General features: G+C 41.3%; 1 protein-coding gene across 3 annotated transcripts in view; it reads left to right on the top strand.

Moving 5' to 3' along the window:
- Positions 1-17488, top strand: part of Thada (THADA armadillo repeat containing) — a 301738-nt gene that overhangs the window by 119070 nt on the left and 165180 nt on the right. For 2 of the 3 annotated variants that reach the window (XM_050146143.1, XM_050146142.1), the window contains exons 27-28: positions 11796-11885; positions 14659-14790. In XM_050146143.1, coding sequence (XP_050002100.1) covers positions 11796-11885; positions 14659-14790 — 222 coding nt within the window. The remainder of the gene's footprint in view (positions 1-11795; positions 11886-14658; positions 14791-17488) is intronic. The other variant, XM_050146144.1, reaches the window with a different exon arrangement.

Genomic DNA, 17488 nt, shown 5'->3' on the forward strand with positions numbered 1-17488 from the left:
TCCATCACCAGATGAAGGTTCTATGGTGATATGAAAGATATGTCTGTTCTTAAGTGAATACCAGGCTGTTTTCAGTACTGTAGCTCTGTAGTAGAGTTTGAAGTCAGGGATTTTTTTTTTTTATATTTTATTTATTACATATACAATACGGTGTTCTGCCGCCATGTATGCCTGCATGCCAGAAGAGGGCACCAGATCTCATTTTAGATGGTTGTGAGCCACCATGTGGTTGCTGGGAATTGAACTCAGGACCCCTGGAAGAACAGTCAGTGTCCTTAACCTCTGAGCCATCTCTCCAGCTGAAGTCAGGGATTTTGATGCCTCCAGAAGTTCTTTTATTGTACAGTATTGGTTTAGCTATCCTGGGTTTTTTGCTTTTCCAAATGAAGTTGAGTACTGTTCTTTCGAGGTCTTTGAAGAATTTTGCTGGGATTTTGATGGGCATTGTGTTGAACCTGTAGATTGCTTTTGATACGATTGCCATTTTTACTATGTTAATTCTGCCTACCCTAGAGCATGGGAGATCTTTCCACTTTCTGGTGTCTTCTTCAATTTCTTTCTTCAAAGATTTAAAGTTCTTGTCATACAAGTCTTTCATTTGTTTGGTTAGAGTTACTCTGAGATATTTTATGCTATTTGTGGCTGTTGTGAAGGGTGTTGTTTCTCTGATTTCTTCCCCAGCCCCTTTATCATCTGTGTACAGGAGGGCTACTGATTTTTTGAGTTAATCTTGTATCCTGCTATATTGCTGAAAGTGTTTATGCGTTGTAGACGTTCCTTGGTAGAATTTTTCAGATATTTCTTTTGTACCATGTAACATCATCTGAAATGACCTCAACTAGAACCAGGAGCACAGATGACTAGAGACTGATGGGATTTCTCCAGCAGGGTAGTTAGAGCATCAAAAGAGTGAATACAGAAGTTGCCTTGCCTCTTAAAAGCCTAAGCCCAGACTAGCACAGTGCCATCTCCACGACCTCCTTTGATCACAGCAAGTTACAAGGCATTCTGGAGGCAAGGAGTGAGAAGTACACCTACATTTTGAAAGAAAGGAGAAGCATACACCCAGGGGAAAGAGGCTGCAGCTCATCTCTGTGGACAGTCTATCACAGATCCCTTATAAAATGACCATGAAGTCAAACTCCTACAGACTACATGATTCTGAGACTTCTAAGGTGATGGACTTCAACCAGAAACATTTTCTTTTTTAAATTATTTTTACATTTGTGTGTGTGTGTGTGTGTGTGTATAGATACTTAGGTGCTGTTGTGTATGTAGAGGCCCAGCTCATGGGTGTTGGTTCCGTCCGTACACCATGTGGGTCCTAGGGACTGAACGCAGATTGCCGGGCTTGGCGAAGTGCCTTTACCTGCTGGGCCATCTCACTAGCCCAAGAAACATTTTCTAAGAAACAATTCCTTGTGTTAAAAAAAAAAAAAAGCCATATAAGCTGCTGAGATGGAAACTTGCACATAGAGGAATTTAAGAGAGGCATCCTGACTCCCTTCCTGGCAGTGAATGAGAAATGTGTTTCCAAGCCCTCTCCTGGACCAGTGGCTTTCCAGGGGATGACTTGCAGCCAGAACACACTTCAGAACCAAGACCACCCTCCCCCTCTCTGGATAGAGTATTCTAATAGGCACTGTGGCAGCTTGGGAACTGTCCATTTTCAGAGGACAAGAAGGGGGAGATGTGATTCCTGTTAGCACTTTGGTAGAGGTCCTGAGGCCCAAGGCTTTCCTGTTAGAACCACTCCTGGGATCACAGTGGCTAGAGGGTTTGTTCTGGGAGTGCCTAGGGTCACACCCAGGCCTCTCTACTTGCAGCACTGGTCTTCTGTCACCTCCATCCTGCCCGCGGGCTTGGATTTTAGACTGACCCTGGAAATACTGATGGCAGCTTTCTTTTTTTCTTTGTGGCTGTTTCAACAAGACAAAGGTAGACCATGATGGTCTCAAGTTTGGTGGTCCATCCGCCTCAACCTCTTGGCTGCTGGGATTATGGGCTCGCACCAGCCAGGACCGCAGGTTTATCTCTTTCTGTTGTCACACTCATTCGTGTGCTGACCTTGACCACTGCAGGAGATGCTGCTGCCAACCCAGTTAGGGCTGAGGAGAAGCTTCCAAGATTAGAGTCAGAGATGGGCTGGTGGGGTTCCAAATCCAGATTTCTTTTTAATGAGTTATTTGTGTTTTATTAGTTTATATTTGATCATGTCCTTTTAATTCATGTGTGTGCTTTGTCTTCTTTGTAGGCCTGTTTCCATTTGGGGACATTGTTTTTCTTAAAATGAGCTTGCTGTTTTATCAGCAATCACTGTGGCAAGCAGACAGGCCCTTAGCTGAATTTCTCTCCTCTGGGCTGGTTTTATTAGCCAGAATGTAGGGAGCAGCCCCATTTTGATAGTTTATTGGGTTCCCATTTGAAATATCAACTGCAAACCTCCAGGTTTTTGCTTTCAACGTTTATTTGCATATAACAACAGAGTTTATGGTGTTTGCTCCATGGCCTCTGAATAAGACCTGTTTTTCAAAACTGGGCACAGCCTCCACCTTTGCTGCTGTTTACTATGCAGCTCCTTAGGCCTGCATGATTTTGCTTGCCCTTGCTCGCTTTTCCTTTTAGTTCCTTGTGCATTACGCTATTGATCGCCATTCTGAGATGATTGAGAGTGATATGAGCTGCATGTAGAGGGACTCTTGTGGAATAACTTCATTTTCTTGCAGACATGTTTAACTGAAAACCTTTTTTCATTGCATTATTATTTGCATAGGGTTGCCTTTGTTAAAGCTCCAACGCATAGACTCCTGGCATTTTAACTTTTCCTCTGTGTGGCAGATCTTAAGGGCAGAGTTTTTAAAAGAGACTGAAGCTTGATTTCAGTGAAATGTTTGTGGGAAACATGGATGCGTGGGAGACAGTTTTGTGGAGTCAGTTCTTACTCCCCAAATTCTGAGGCTGGTCTGTCTTATTTCTGCAGTGTGTACTCCTGGCTAACTGATCCACAAGCTTCCAGTCTCTGTCTTGCATCTCATGGTATAAGTGCTGGGATTACAGATAAGCACTTCTGCATCCAGCTTTTTATGTGGGTACTGGGGATCAAACTCGGTTATCAAGCTTGCACAGCAAGTGCTTTTACCCACTGAGCGATCTCTGTGTGTATGTATGTGTGTGTGTGTGTGGGGGGGGTGTACAGGTACCCAAGGAAGTCAGAGGCATCTGGGATTTCCTGAATCTATAGTTGTACTTGCTTGTGTGTGGTTGATGTGGGTACTGGAAACTAAATTCAGGCCTCAATAAGTGCAATACATGTTCTCACTGGAGTTTATAATTTAAGTTTTTATCTATGTGTATATGTCTGTGAGTATATGCCATGTGTGTGTGTGCCCTCTTAGGTCAGCTGTAATTACAGACAGTTGTAAATTGGGTGCTGGGAACTGATCACAAGTCCTCTTGGAGAACAGCAGGAGCTCTTAACCTCAGACCAAGATTTTTAAAGCTGTTAAATACTGGACTGGATTCAAAGTAGACCAAGAGATCTAAGCTTGGTTGCTTTCCCAGAACTCAAGGGCTAGAGCTGCAGCGTTACCATGGTTAGATACCAAGTAACATACAAACATGATTGGAAGAAAAACCACTGTCCACATGACCTAGTCAAGAGGATAATGTCCTTTCATGTTGGTTTCCTGGTTAGTGCCCTGAAGGAACTTCTGAACTCTGGGAGAGTCCCAGAGTATGCCTCACAGACGCAGCTGTTTTTAGGTGGCTTCAGTTGAACTTGGAACTGAGTGTTTGTATTGTTTGAGACAAGGTTTACTCTGTAGGCTGGACTGGCCTTCCACTCACCATTCCCCTGCCTCCATCCCCCATATGCTGGAATTACACAAGTGTGTCAGCATACCTGGCTGAACTTACCCTTGACATATCTGTAAGTGCAAGCAGGTAATCATAGAGTAATACATAAGGAGAAGAGAGGTGGACAGATCGGCACTTCAGATGGGTGACTAATGTGGAGGGTTGAGTTTATGTTTTAGATTTTTCTGTGGTATTTTATTATTTGAGTTTTCTTCCACAAAGAAAGTTAGGCTAGGCAGGTGTGTGGTATGAAGACTTGAGTCTTAGCACTGTGAGGCAGAGACTGACAAGTCTCTGTGAATTTGATGCTAGCTTGGTCTACATAGTAAGTTTCGGGCTACATAGTGGGCCCTATCTAAACAAAACAAAAAGTAAGATAGGGGATGTAGAAATGGCTCACACTAATTAAAAGCCCTTGCTACAGAGAACCTGGGTTTGGTTCCCAGCACCCACATGGAAGATCACAAATACCTGCAACTCTTGTCCAGGGGATTCAGTACCCTCTTCTGGCCCCCTTGGGCTGGTTTATATACGCAGTACACTTAAACTCATGCATGCAAACCCTGATTAGCATAAGTAAAATAAATACTCTTTAATCTTTAAAGTAAAAGAAGTTAGGCTAGCATAATTTTAATAACATTTTTAAAATAAAGCCAATCAGCACCAAGCAGACACTCCCATCAGTTTAGAAAACCTCCTGCTGCCTACCTGCTTTCTTCCAATGTACCCACCTGATTCCTTTTGCCATAACTCTAGAGATGTAGCGTTCTGCATGTGTCTTCTGTGTTAATCCAAGGGCCTTCAGGTGGGGGCAAAATGGATTGCTTGCACTTGTACATTCTTTGTCTGAGTTGTGAGTTAAATTGGTAGACAACAGATTAACAGTTACAGATTTAAGGGTTGGAGAGTGGCTCATTTGTACATGAAGCTGGTCACATTAAAGTATATGTATAATCCCAGCACTCTTAAGGTGAGATAGGAAATGGAGGCAGAATAGCCTGGAAGATCATGGGCCACCTAGTCTGACATATTAGCTACAAACAAAAAAGACCCTGTCTCAAGCAAGGTGGAAGGCAAGGACAAACACTTGAGTGTTCTGACCTCCATACATGTACAGTGGCATGCATATAGTCATATGCATACATACACACACAGCATACACTCTTGTGTGCATATGCTCATGCACACACACAGATTAATAATAAAAATTAAAATTAAAAACGTTATTCATGTGCATATACACAAGAATCCCACCACATACTGAACTTGAAGACAAGTAAATGATTGAAGCTTCATTATAACTACAAACAAGAACAGAGTCATGGAGTTTTTTGAGTTAAACGTGACTGAGGGGAGGGATTGCTGTAGTGAATTAATGTGGCCATATTTCACAAACCATCTTGTCTCTGGGCAGTCCTTTTCACTATATGTATATATTGTCCCCAATGTAGATTTCATTTGTCGCAGTAAATGTTGGAATACGAGCTTTCGGTAGCTGTCCCTGTGACTAGTTTCTCAGAGTAGTCAGGCTGGAATACGCCTGTGAAGTGTACTGTAGAGTGCCATATTTGGTATCCTGTGGTCATAGTTTGGGGAAGTTTTACCCAAATTTGTTTCCTTGGTTGGCTGACATGCCCTTACCTGCTGAGACCAGGATTAGCATTTGTCTTGCACAGGCTGAGGGAAAGCTGGTGTGCTGTCTTTACCCTGGCTTGTTTGTTTCTGCCAAGTCTGCCTGTTTATCCCACTCACCACTCAGGGCTCTTTTCCCTCTCTAGGAGGGTGTGCTGATGGTGGTTCAGCTCCCCCGCCCCCATCCTTTCAATTATCTAAAAAGGCTGCAGGGCTAGTTTTGAGTACATAGATTAAAAAAAAAAAAAAGTTTGAAATACCCTGTCTGTCTGAAGAATTTACCCTGAGGGCTTCTTATACCTTCTGTAGAGCTAGCATCAGCCTGTTGTTTGCTTGTTGGGGTGAACTAGAATTGAACTGCTTGTAAGCCAATGAGATAAGCCTTATCTGTGCTTAAGAAATATCAAGTCCTCACAGGGTGTCTGAGTTTGCAAACAGTGCCATTTCTGGATTGCCAGGGAAGACTTGGTGGGATTATTTTATTGCTGTCTTGCTCCTGATTCCTTTTTCCTTTGTCTGTCTAGTCCTTTGCTTCTTGCACTCAGTGCCTATTTCTTGTGGTTCTTACTTATTTTGAGATGATCAGCTTTTTTTTTTTTTTTCCAACTTGCTAGAGATGGAACTCAGAGCCTCACGTGCTAGGCATGTAATGCTTTAGAACTGAGCTGCAGTCCCAGCCCCTGCTGCTGTTTATTGGATGCCAATTCCAAACTGGGCATCATACTTAGTGTCTGAGATACAACGGGAAAAAGAAGATAGCTTTAGTCTCTGCCTGGGGAAATAGTATATTCTGGCAGGAGAAACAGGTGAACAGGAAGGTGCATGGACGGCTTGCTGTAGTGATATGATGGGGGCAGCGTGGATTGTAGTATAGAACCAAGGAAATATACCTCACCCAGTTCTGTAGTGATATGATGGGGGCAGCGTGGATTGTAGTATAGAACCAAGGAAATATACCTCACCCAGTTCTTTGGTGTGGATATGTTTTCTCTTTGTTTGTCTTAAAGCCTGTGTGTAGCATTTGTGCCATGGTATGCCATGTTTGGAGGTCAGATGGCAGTATGAAGAGGAGCTTGGTTTCTCTCCTACTGTATAGGTCCTTGTGATTGAATTCAGTCACTAGGCTTGGCAGCAGCACCTTGACTTACTGAATCATCTTGCCAGCCCCCCCCCCAACAGTTCATGAATGGAGCTGTTGACAGGTGGATCTTCTAAGAGTTAAAGCCTCATTGGGAGGTCATTGGGGTGCCACATTTGAAGGGAATAAAGTAATGGGACACTGAGTCAATTCTCATAAGAGCAAATGGTTGTAAAAGCAACCCTGTGTCTTACTATGGTTTCTATGGCTGTAATAAGACACCATGACCAGAAAACAACTTGGAGAGAAAAGGATTTATTTCAGCTTACACTTCCACATTATAGCCACCTGGCATGAACGTTTGGTTCATGCTAAGTTGTGAGAATACTTCCTGGCAGGACATATAGCTCAGGTCTTCTGTGTCGCAGCCATTGGAACCCTGGCCTTTTAAGTGAGCTACAGGAGAGATATGTTTTCTTAAAATAAGGCTATTAAGAATTTTAGATGAGGACATCTGTTTTGTCAGAGTCAAATATCTCCTTAGAAAATAACTTCTGTTTTCCTGATACCTGATAAACACACAGATGCTTATAGGCCTGTAGCATCTAGAATGACAGTAGCAATAAGAAAATAGTGAACCCTCTGTGTTTGAGATCTTCATCTGTGAACCCAGCCAACCATGGAATAATAATATTTGGAAGACACACTACATATGTTCTGAACATGGTCAGACTTCTATTCTTACCATTATTCGCTAGACAGTGCAGTAAAACAGCATGTACAAAGCGTTTATATTGTGTGGGTATGTCAAGTGTTATAAAAATGACTTAAAGGATGCTATGCCTCTGTGTGAGTATTTATAAGTTCTCCTATCTGCAGGGGTCCTGGAGCCAACTCCTTCTCCCATAATGAGAAACAACTCTGTATTTTAAAAACGATATAATAAAACAAATTACTCAGCTCTGAGAAACAAAACAATTAGTTAAAATGTTCACAAAATGTTTAGCTTTGAGGTAATGTACTATATACCTCCAGGACAGACTGGCTAGTAAATATTTTCTAAGATAACTGAATGAGGTAATTTGCTGTTTGGAGCAATTAGCTTCGATTCAATTAAAATAATGCCTTTAATCATAGAGTAGTAGTTCAGCAGCCCTTTTATCTGGCAGCATTATGGACAACAGAGCCCAGTTATCTATCAGGACAATTTCTAGATCACAGTCATATGGTTTGTATAAGTGAGACTGCTTGCCTTTGTAACTCACCTAAGAGATATTAGACCACTAGGGAATGACTGACTAGTTCCTCTGCGGAGTGAATATGCTGCTTTTTGTATGTTAGTTAAGTGGAGAGGTATGTATGGGCAAACATATTGACATTTCCTCCTGTGGTTGTTTTAATAGGTCTGTCCATCTTGTGTTGACTTGTTGCCCTTTACTTACTGGTTTCCGGCAGTTCTTCATATGTTCTGGTTACAATTGTGTAGTCCCATTTGTGACTTGTATTCTTGTCTTGAATTTAAAACATTTTACTATTGAAAATTTCAATATATTTAAACAGGAATTGTCCCATTGCATCCATTACTCAGCTTTAACTGTTGTAAGCATTTATCATTTTGTCTTTCTTAGTTCCTCCCTTTCTTACTTTCCTGGAGCTTGTAAACACCATGTCATTTTCCCTATAAATCCACTTGGGTACATGACTAAAGGAATTTTAGAAGAAAAGCCACTGTGTTATTACCACATCTAGCAAAGTTAATTCCTCAGTATACAAACTTCCCTTAATGTTTTACAAGTTTTTCTGTATTTCATTTATTAGAACTGGGAACCAGGCAGCTTCTACACATTGCAGTTCGTCCACTTTAGCTCATTTCTTTGAATTTTTTTAGTCTCAAAAGCCTCTTAATTTGTAACACTTTATATTATTTTGTAGCTATTGGTTTATTAGTAGAAACTGGCTGTTTTCCTATGCAGCTTCCAAAATCTGAGTGCTCTTGCAATATTGTTTAGCTTTTTCTATTGGTCTTCCTTATTTCTAGTAAAATGACATTAGAAGTACAAACTTGGTTACATTTAGATTTTTTTTCTTTCTTTTCTTCTTTTTTTTTTTTTAAAACAGGTTTTTTTTTTTTTTTTTTTTTTNTTTTTTTTTTTTTTTTTTCCCTGGATAGTTTTGGCTGCCCTGGAACTTGCTTTGTAGATCAGGCTGACCTCCAACACAGAGATCCACTGGCCTCTGCCTCTCTTGAGTGCCAGGTTTAAAGTTGTATGCCACCACTGCCTGGCAATCCTCCTGCCTCAGTTTTCCAAGTTCTAGGATTGAAGGTGTTTACCATATCATACCTCCAGCCCCAGCACCAGCCTTTATTTCTGGATTACTGCCAAAGGCTAGATGGAGAGGCAGTATCGAAAACCACACAGCCCTTTGTTTACCAGACATGCGATGCTGATTAGGTGTCAGGTGCTAGGGGCTGCAGCCAATATTAATACTGAAGGTTGCATCCATTTTGTTGACAGCAATTTAAATTAATTAAATGATGTATTAGACGAAATGCATGAATTTAGTCCTAATTTGTCAGGACTGACAACATGAAGACCTTATGGGGAAATTCCTCAGAAGTCAAGACTGTAAAAAACTTATTCTTTCACTTTTCTTTTTCGCTTTTTTAGGCTTTAGATACAGTAGAATTTTGTTTTGTATATATCAAAAGGCTAAAATTCAGTTTTAATGAATTACCATATTATTATTGATTTGTTGATTTACTTATTTGGTTTTCTGGAATTCATTTTTGTTGTGGAAGTGTCTGTCATGTGTAGACCAAGCTGGCCCTAAATTTGCTGTGTAGCTAAGCTATTCTGATATGTCTTGCAACCTGAGGGATGAGTTCCCAACCTTATACTTTATTGTAGCCTGTGGTGTGTCATATATATTTTAGAATCTCCATCTCGCCACTTACACACAGGGGGGTGAGCAGAAGCAGACAGACAGGGACACAGAAAGGGGGACAGAGACAGAGAGACAGGAACAATGGAGGGGGGCTGGTAGAGAGACAGGGACACAGAGTTTTTATTAGAATTATATTGCATTTGTACAGATTAGGAGTTTAATCTTTGTAATATTAAATGTTTTAGCCCTTGTGCAAAATGCATCTCCATCTTTCTAATTAAGGAACATCTTACTAAAAATGTGATAGGGCAGGTAAGATGCCTCCCTAGGTAAAGGCACTTACTGATAAACCTGAAGACCTGAGTTCAATCCCTGGGACCCACGTGGTGGAAGGAAATGAAGGCAGGGAGGGAGAACAGAAGAAGAGAGCAAGCCTGAATGCAGAAATGTGTCTGAGATGGATTTAGAGCATAGACTTTTGTGTGGAAGGCCGAGCCGTAGCACATTCAGAAAACAGTTGTTACTCTGAAGAGGAAGAGATTGCTTAGTTGTATAAATACATGAGTCACAAAGAGGAAAATGATAAATTACTGGACTTAATCAAGTATTTAAAAATGTTCTCATCTAAAGACATTATTAAGAAAGAAGGCTGACTCAGCAGAGACGTGTATATGTTGTTTGTATGACAAGGGAAACAACATATTTTCAGAACGGGTAAAAGGGTTTGAATAGAAGGCCACATGATGCCTAAGCACAGGAAGACTGCTCAGCACCATCAGTCATACCGGATTTGCATACCGGATGGGTATGCAAATCAAAATCACAGATACCCCAGGTTTCACTAAAATGGAAAAACAAGATAAAAGCCATCAGCAAGCACTGTAAGTGGTAGAGATCCTCCAAAACTTTGCTTTTCTGTTGTTGGAGTATAAAGTCATGGAGTTGTTTGGGAAACTGTGTGTTTCCTAAATGATAAGCAGATTTCACATTTATTCTCAGATGTTAACCCAGAGAAATGAAGACATATGATCAAGAACAACCTTGTTTGAGAATGTCAGGATAGCAGTTGTGTTCAGAATGCCCCCTACCTCACTAATGAAAGGTACCCATGTCTGCCCACAGAATGAGTTACAAATGTCTCTATTTACATGGTGGAATTCTGCTTAGGAGAGGAAGAGTCAAACCACTGCTGCAGCCAGTGTTATGGACAAATCTCAGCAACTTTATGCCAAATGTGAAAAGCCAGACAGAAAAGTTATAAAATGTACCACTACATTTTTGTGAAAGTTTAAAATAGATGAAACTAAACTGTGGTAATTGAAATCAAATCAGTGGTTACTTGGGGAAGCAGAAGCTGGCTGGAGACAGAGCTTTATGGGAAATCATGAGTCTTGGTGGTAGCCAATTTGCGTGTATGTGTGAGCCGACTGGCAACACAAGATCTGAGCAGTTTGCTGCCTGCAAAATGCTTCAGTTTAACCAAATGTGATATGAGTGTTCATTAATAGGAGCATATGTCTAGAGTCGAAACAGTGAGCAGGTTATGAGTGTTTCTTTATAGTTAGGCCTTTTCTAATTTCTTTAACAGGCAAGCTTCTTTCCTAAATGCTTTACTAAGTATAAGCTTTTTGGCCTACTGTGTGTGCCGTCGGAAAAACTATTGTTATCTCCTTTTCTGAGTTCAAGAGTAGTTTCTATAAGTATGGGAAAGATGATCCTTATAGGTATCCGCTGGAGCAGTCCCTATAGACACTTATGCACCATCCTTCCTGTTGCCGCCATCCTCCAGAGCAGTGGTTCTCACTCATTTATCATTGTGTCTTATCACATACATTTGGCAGTATCTGGAGACATTGTCATTGTGACAATTAGAGAGAAGGATGCTGTGCTACTGGTATCTAGTGGGTAGAAACCTCAGAGACTATTAACCATTCTGTAGCACAAAGGACATCCTCCGGTCCTGAAGAATTGCTTGGTCCAAAATCACATGGCTCCAAGGTTGGGAAACCTTGTTCTAGGCCTCTCCTTATTGCCGGAGCCGAGTCAGTCTGTCAGGTGTTGACTGTGCTCTACTCAAATCAGTTGTGCAGACTTTATGTTCACATTACATATCTCTTCTCTGACTGAAGTTAATATCAAATAATTGTAAGTATATGTCATCTTAATTATGGAGAGAAATTTGTGCCTCATTTGTGTTGACTATCAAATGTAAGATGTTGGAGGTTTTCATTAAATAGCCAGACATGACCTTACTGTTTTCCTTCAAAGGGGGAAGGTGTGAGCTTTCTTATCAAATCCAAGGATATCAAATGTAATCATTTCTCCTTTGTTTCTTCTTCCGCAGAATGACAGGAAGAGAGTTTTTCTCTCGCTTTCCAGAACTGTATCCATTTCTCCTGAAGCAGTTGGAAACTGTAGCCAATACAGTGGACAGGTAAGGCAAGGACATATTGGATGAAGTACAGTCACAGTGTGAAGATATGTGTAGTCACAGTCACGATGGTTGGACAGGATGGCTCATGCCTGCAATCCCAGCCCTCAGAAGATGGACACTGGAGGGTTACCATCAGTTTAAGGCTAATCTGAGGTACATAGACAGACTTTTCTCAAAAAAAAAAAAAAAAAAAAAATCCTGGGAGAGGAGGAACTATGGAGAAATGACTCAGCAATTAGTTAATTAACTAAAAAAAAATCCTGGGAGTGGAGGAGCTGTGGAGAAATGGCTCAGCAATTAAGAACACTGATCTTCCAGAGGACCTAGGCTCACTTCCTCACACCCACATGGTAACTTCCAGCTGTCCGTAAATCCAGGTCCAGGGGATCCAGTGCCTTCTGGCATCTGTAGGCAGCAGGTACAGTGAGGTACACAGACACACAAGCAGACAAAACTCTGGTTCACATAAAATAAGATACTAAAGTTAAAAAGAAGCAAACACTGGAGTAGATGGAATGATTAATTAGTGGGCTCAGACACTAGCTGGTAAGCCTGACAACTTGAGCTTGGTTTCCAAGACTTGTGTTGTGGAAGGAAAGAGCCAGCCCCTGAAAATTGTCTCCTGACAGTGTGCTTTGGCATGTGTATACACATAAACACATGTATGTACACACACCCAGAAGGAGAAAGAAATTAAATAAATATTATTTTCTTTTCTCCCTCCAAAACTTCTCATAAACCTCCCTTGCTCTCTTTCAAATTCCTGGCCTTTTTTTTTTTTTTTAAATTGTTGGTATATTTGTGTGTGTGTGTTCCTTGATTCATAAATATAACTTGCTCAGTTCATATGTTACTTGTATATGTGTGTGTTCAGGACTGACCAGTCAATACTGGATGATCAGTTGGTGTGCTCTTTCCTGGGGAAGACTTTTCCCCACTCCCAGCATTCCATAACTGCCTATATTTAGTAACTTCTCCCTTCCCACATTAGCATGTCTATTGGTTTCCTTGTTTGGTTTTGTTTAGGCAGCCATGTTGGCAAAACTTCTTGGGTGTAGCTTCTGACATGTCTAGGAGGCACAGTCTTACAGCAAATGTAAGTTTAAAAATTAAAAACAAAAACCGCAACACCAAGCAAAGTGAAGGAGCTCACAAAGCTCCACTCCTCCCTGAGGGTCTGTAGGTGGTGGAGTAGCCACCAGTAAGTACCAATAGTCCTGTTAATAACCCCTCACCCATGCTTCTCTCAGCAATTGTAATGAAACTCACCGGTCACCTAAAACAAACCTGGTAGGAGGGCGTAAAAGAGGGTCAGAAGTGTCATATGAAATTATCACCATGTATACTTAATATCTCCTAAAATACAACATTCTTTGAAGTTTTATTTTCTTTTATGTGTCTGTCTGCGTGTTAGTCTGTACATGCACATGGGTGCCCACAGAGGCTAGACGTGGGCATCAGATCACCTGGAGACATGGCTTAGTGGTTAAGAGCACTTGCTGTGCTTTCAAGACCCGTGTTCCCAGCACCTATGTCAAGGCAGCTCACAAACACCTTTCACTCCAGCCCTTGGGAATCTGATACCCTCTTCTGGTCTTCATGGTTATATACATAGACTCATGCACATAGACACATGCATATATACATAGAGAAATGCACATAAAGTTTCTTTAATTTTAGGTTAAAAACATTTATTTTTCCATAATGTGCTTACCCTACAAGCCCAAAGTTTAACCACCAGTACCCATATAAAAAGTTTGATGTAGTGGCATATGCACTTGTAACTCTAGTCCTGGAGATGCACACAGAAAAGGACTAACCTGTTGGGTGAACCCCAAGACCCAGAGAGAGACCCTCTCTTGAAAGACAGGGTGGCATTTATAAGATGGCTCAAGCCTGATGGCATATCTTGTGTGCCCCAACCCCACATAAAAGTGGAAGGAGAATACCAACTCACAAGTCATCCTCTGACCGTGTGTCTCCTCCCATCGTATGCACAATAATAATAAATATCTTTTTATTTTAAGTTTTAAAAGGACTAAGCTGGGCAGTTCCTGAGGATTGACATCCAAGGTTGACCTCTTTCACACACACACAAATTATTTCTTCCTGTTATTTTTTAAGATCTCTTTCTAGATACTAAATTTATTTAATAGATTCTTACTGTTTTGTGTTACTGGCCTGTTTCAACTCACCACTGTGAAACTGTAGCAGTTTGCTAATTAATCAGGTCACCTGTGTTCAGATGTGGGTCTACCTGAGTAAAAATGACCAATGAGTTTTAGGAACTGCTTGAGATGGAGAGGCATGTTCTCATTTCCTTTCAGTCTCACTCTGGAGCTGGCAGTAGACTTTTTCTATGGGCATCTCAGAACATGTATCATTGTTTTTCTTTATCAGTCTTTGTGCTGGTGTGAATGCATGTAACTTGTCTGTAATGGGAAGATGTAATTTTATCAGTGATTTACTTTTGTTGTGATACGTTTTCTCTAACTGCTAGTTGGTGCAGATAGGATTTTCTGGTTCTGGTAAGTAATGGCCTATTCATGCTTTCTCAAACCCACCAGACATGGCAGCTTCACATCCCTGCTCTAGACAGCACAGCCAGCTCAAGAAAGACTGGCTTTAGAAGAGGGTGCGTGCAGAAGCCTTGCTTTGCCGAAGAGTTCACATGTGCACATTAAAGTGAAGGAGAAAAGAGTGACAAAATGTGTTGGAGTGGTGCCTGACTTCTCCAGTCTTAAATCTTTCATGTACAATAACTTCTTTTCAGTGAGACGGGAGAACCTGATCGCCGTCCCAGTATGTTCCTCTTACTCTTGGTGCTGGAGAGACTCTACCCATCTCCGATGGATGGCACGTCGTCTGCACTCAGCTTGGCACCTTTTGTTCCTTTCATCATCAGGTAGTGCCATGGTATAGGAAACTTGGAGGAAATGCTTTATCTTGTTCTTATTTGGAGAATTATAATCAGCATATTGTCTTAGAAAGCCATTGTGTGAAACCTACGGTATGGTGAGACTTTCTGCCATTGCTCCTGACTGTTCTCTAGTGCTTTAGAGTAAGGTGCTTGCTTATACGGTAGACCTGGGAGCTTACTGTGTTGGCACCTACTTTGTTGGCAGTGCTTCCCTTGGAGACCTGCTAATGGGTATGTGGTGTTGATAGGAGCTATTCTTTTGAAAAAGCTGCCTATGGTTTGCATTGTTCTATACTGGGCCAGCCAACACATGTATGATGGAGCAGGCTTAATCCTAGCATGTATTCCCTGTCCTGTAGTTTAAAAGACTATAGGATATATAGCTCTTTACTCTGGAGGAATCAGAGCATCCAGAACCTGGCATGCCTGTGGCAATGCCACATTGTCCAAGATCCCACTTACTTTCTCTTCCAAACTTGAGGTGCCTAAGAAAGATCCCAAAGCTTAGAGTACATGTGGTTACACACCAGCTACAGGTGTTCTTGCTTGAGGGACATCACCAAAGGCTCTGTTACCTCTTCTGCGGTGTCTGTCACCTTCTTGACCACTTTTATTTTGGATTAAGCACCTTAACATGCCAGCCTCCACAAAGCATTTATATTTCCCAACTGTTGTATTATTAAGCTTTTGCTTTCTTCTTACTTCTTGACAAGTTGGTGCCTTTAATGTATCTACTAAAAAATTGAAATGGACTTGGACATGCAGTATAAGAACATGAGACTCGAGCGCATGTGTTTAAAGTTTGTGTGGCACTCTGGCCTATGCTTCCTGGTTTCACGTAGCTGACGTGCGCATTTCCATGTGAGAAGCCATTAAACACAAGATTCTGACATGTGATTGCTTTGGCCATTTGTTTGTCACCAGGCCCAGGCTGTGGCTGTGTTATCTTTGATCATAGAGGTGACTCACTCAGACTGGTTTCTGTTTCCTGATACAGTTACCAACCACCTCATCCAATATTTGGTGATTCATTTTAGAAATTTGGGTGGTAAATTTTACTTTTAAGAGTATTCTCTCTATGAACACTTGTAGCAGGTAGGTAGGGGCTAAGTACTGTTTCAGAAAGTCGACACAAGGAGAAAGGGGCAGAGAGTCAACAGTGTGCATTAGAAAACCAGCTGGGCCATGGGCCCTCATCATTTGCTGAGAACATTTGCTTTGCAGAGGCTTTTACTGTCTGTGGTCTGCTACTCCTAGAAGCAGGAAGTTGCTGCATTGAAAATATCCTTTCTAATGGCCCTGTTTATTTATCATCTGAGTATAGACATGGTATTGAGAAATAGTCAAAGATTACATTAATATAGAAGATTTAAACATTACTCTGAAACCAGGTTGTAGGAAGCAGTGAAGTCCTTAGTAAGGGTGTGTGGTTGGCATGGGTGTGGCGGTCAGTGACACAAGTATCTGAAGCCCATGGGAATGGCAAAAGCTTTCTCTGGGTAAGATTTAGAGGATGGCAAAGCTTTCAGCTCACCCCTCTCAGGATGGTGATAAATTCTGCAGAAAATGTTCACAGCTGCTCCCCATCACCCACATTGTGAGCGCAAGTTCATGACCTAAAAATTGCTTCCCTACAATGACTGCTCCTACCAAGATAGCTAAACCTGCCTCCTCCTTCAGTTGTATATAGTAATGCTGCCTTCTTGTTTATCTGTATGCAGTAACCCTGCCTCTTCCAACACTCTCATCTCGCTGTTCAACTATATATAGTATATATTATACGTAGATGTATGGCTGTATATGTATATAAAACTATATATAATAGGCCCAGGCGGTGGTGGCGCACGCCATTAATCCCAGCACTCTGGAGGCAGAGGGAGGCGGATCTCTGTTAGTTCCAGGACAGGCTCCAAAGCTACGGAGAAACCCTATCTTGAAAAAACAAATATATATATTTAACATACTGAGCTTTCCAGTGTGCTATTACAGAGCTTAGACTACCTGATCTGTGTCTATGTGCTCTCTGTCCTTTCCTCCTTCCCATGTCGCACCTAGGTAGGGTTCTAGGACCAAAAATGCAAGGATATGGCACCAGGTTAGAACATGGTTTGGGTTAGTTTGGTTGGTTTCGTTTATGTTATTTGGTTTTGCAGTATTGGGGATCAAACTCAGGGCCTTGCTCATACCTGGCAAGCACTCTACCATTGAGCGGTATCCCAGCCCTGTATATTTAAGAATCTACCCAAGGGGCTGGGAAGATGGTTCAGCAGTTAAGAATGCTTGCTATCAAAGCAGACCAAGGTTTATTTTCCAGAATCCATATGATGGCTCACAACTGCCTATAATTCCAGGTCCAGGGAATCTAGCACCCTCTTTTGACCTCCATAGGCACCAGGCATCCATATGATGCACACACATAATACATACATACATACATACATACATACATACATACATACATACATATATATATATAAAATAAACAAATCTAAGGGATTTTTAAAGAAAGAGTCTATCTAAGCTTATTTCTCTGTCAGCATGAATCTTAGAAGTTACTAATTTGGATTTTCCATGTTATATGTGGGCATAGTTAAGACTGTTATACTGTCTTGGAACAGAAATACTCATATTAGCCCAAGCATCTTGTTTACAGTTTTTAAGGTCTGTGTATTTTTTTGTTCTC

This window comes from Alexandromys fortis, unplaced genomic scaffold (genome assembly GCF_014885135.2).
Source record: "Alexandromys fortis isolate MF-2015 unplaced genomic scaffold, M_Fortis_MF-2015_v1.1 scaffold_42, whole genome shotgun sequence".
Taxonomy (NCBI): domain Eukaryota; kingdom Metazoa; phylum Chordata; class Mammalia; order Rodentia; family Cricetidae; genus Alexandromys; species Alexandromys fortis.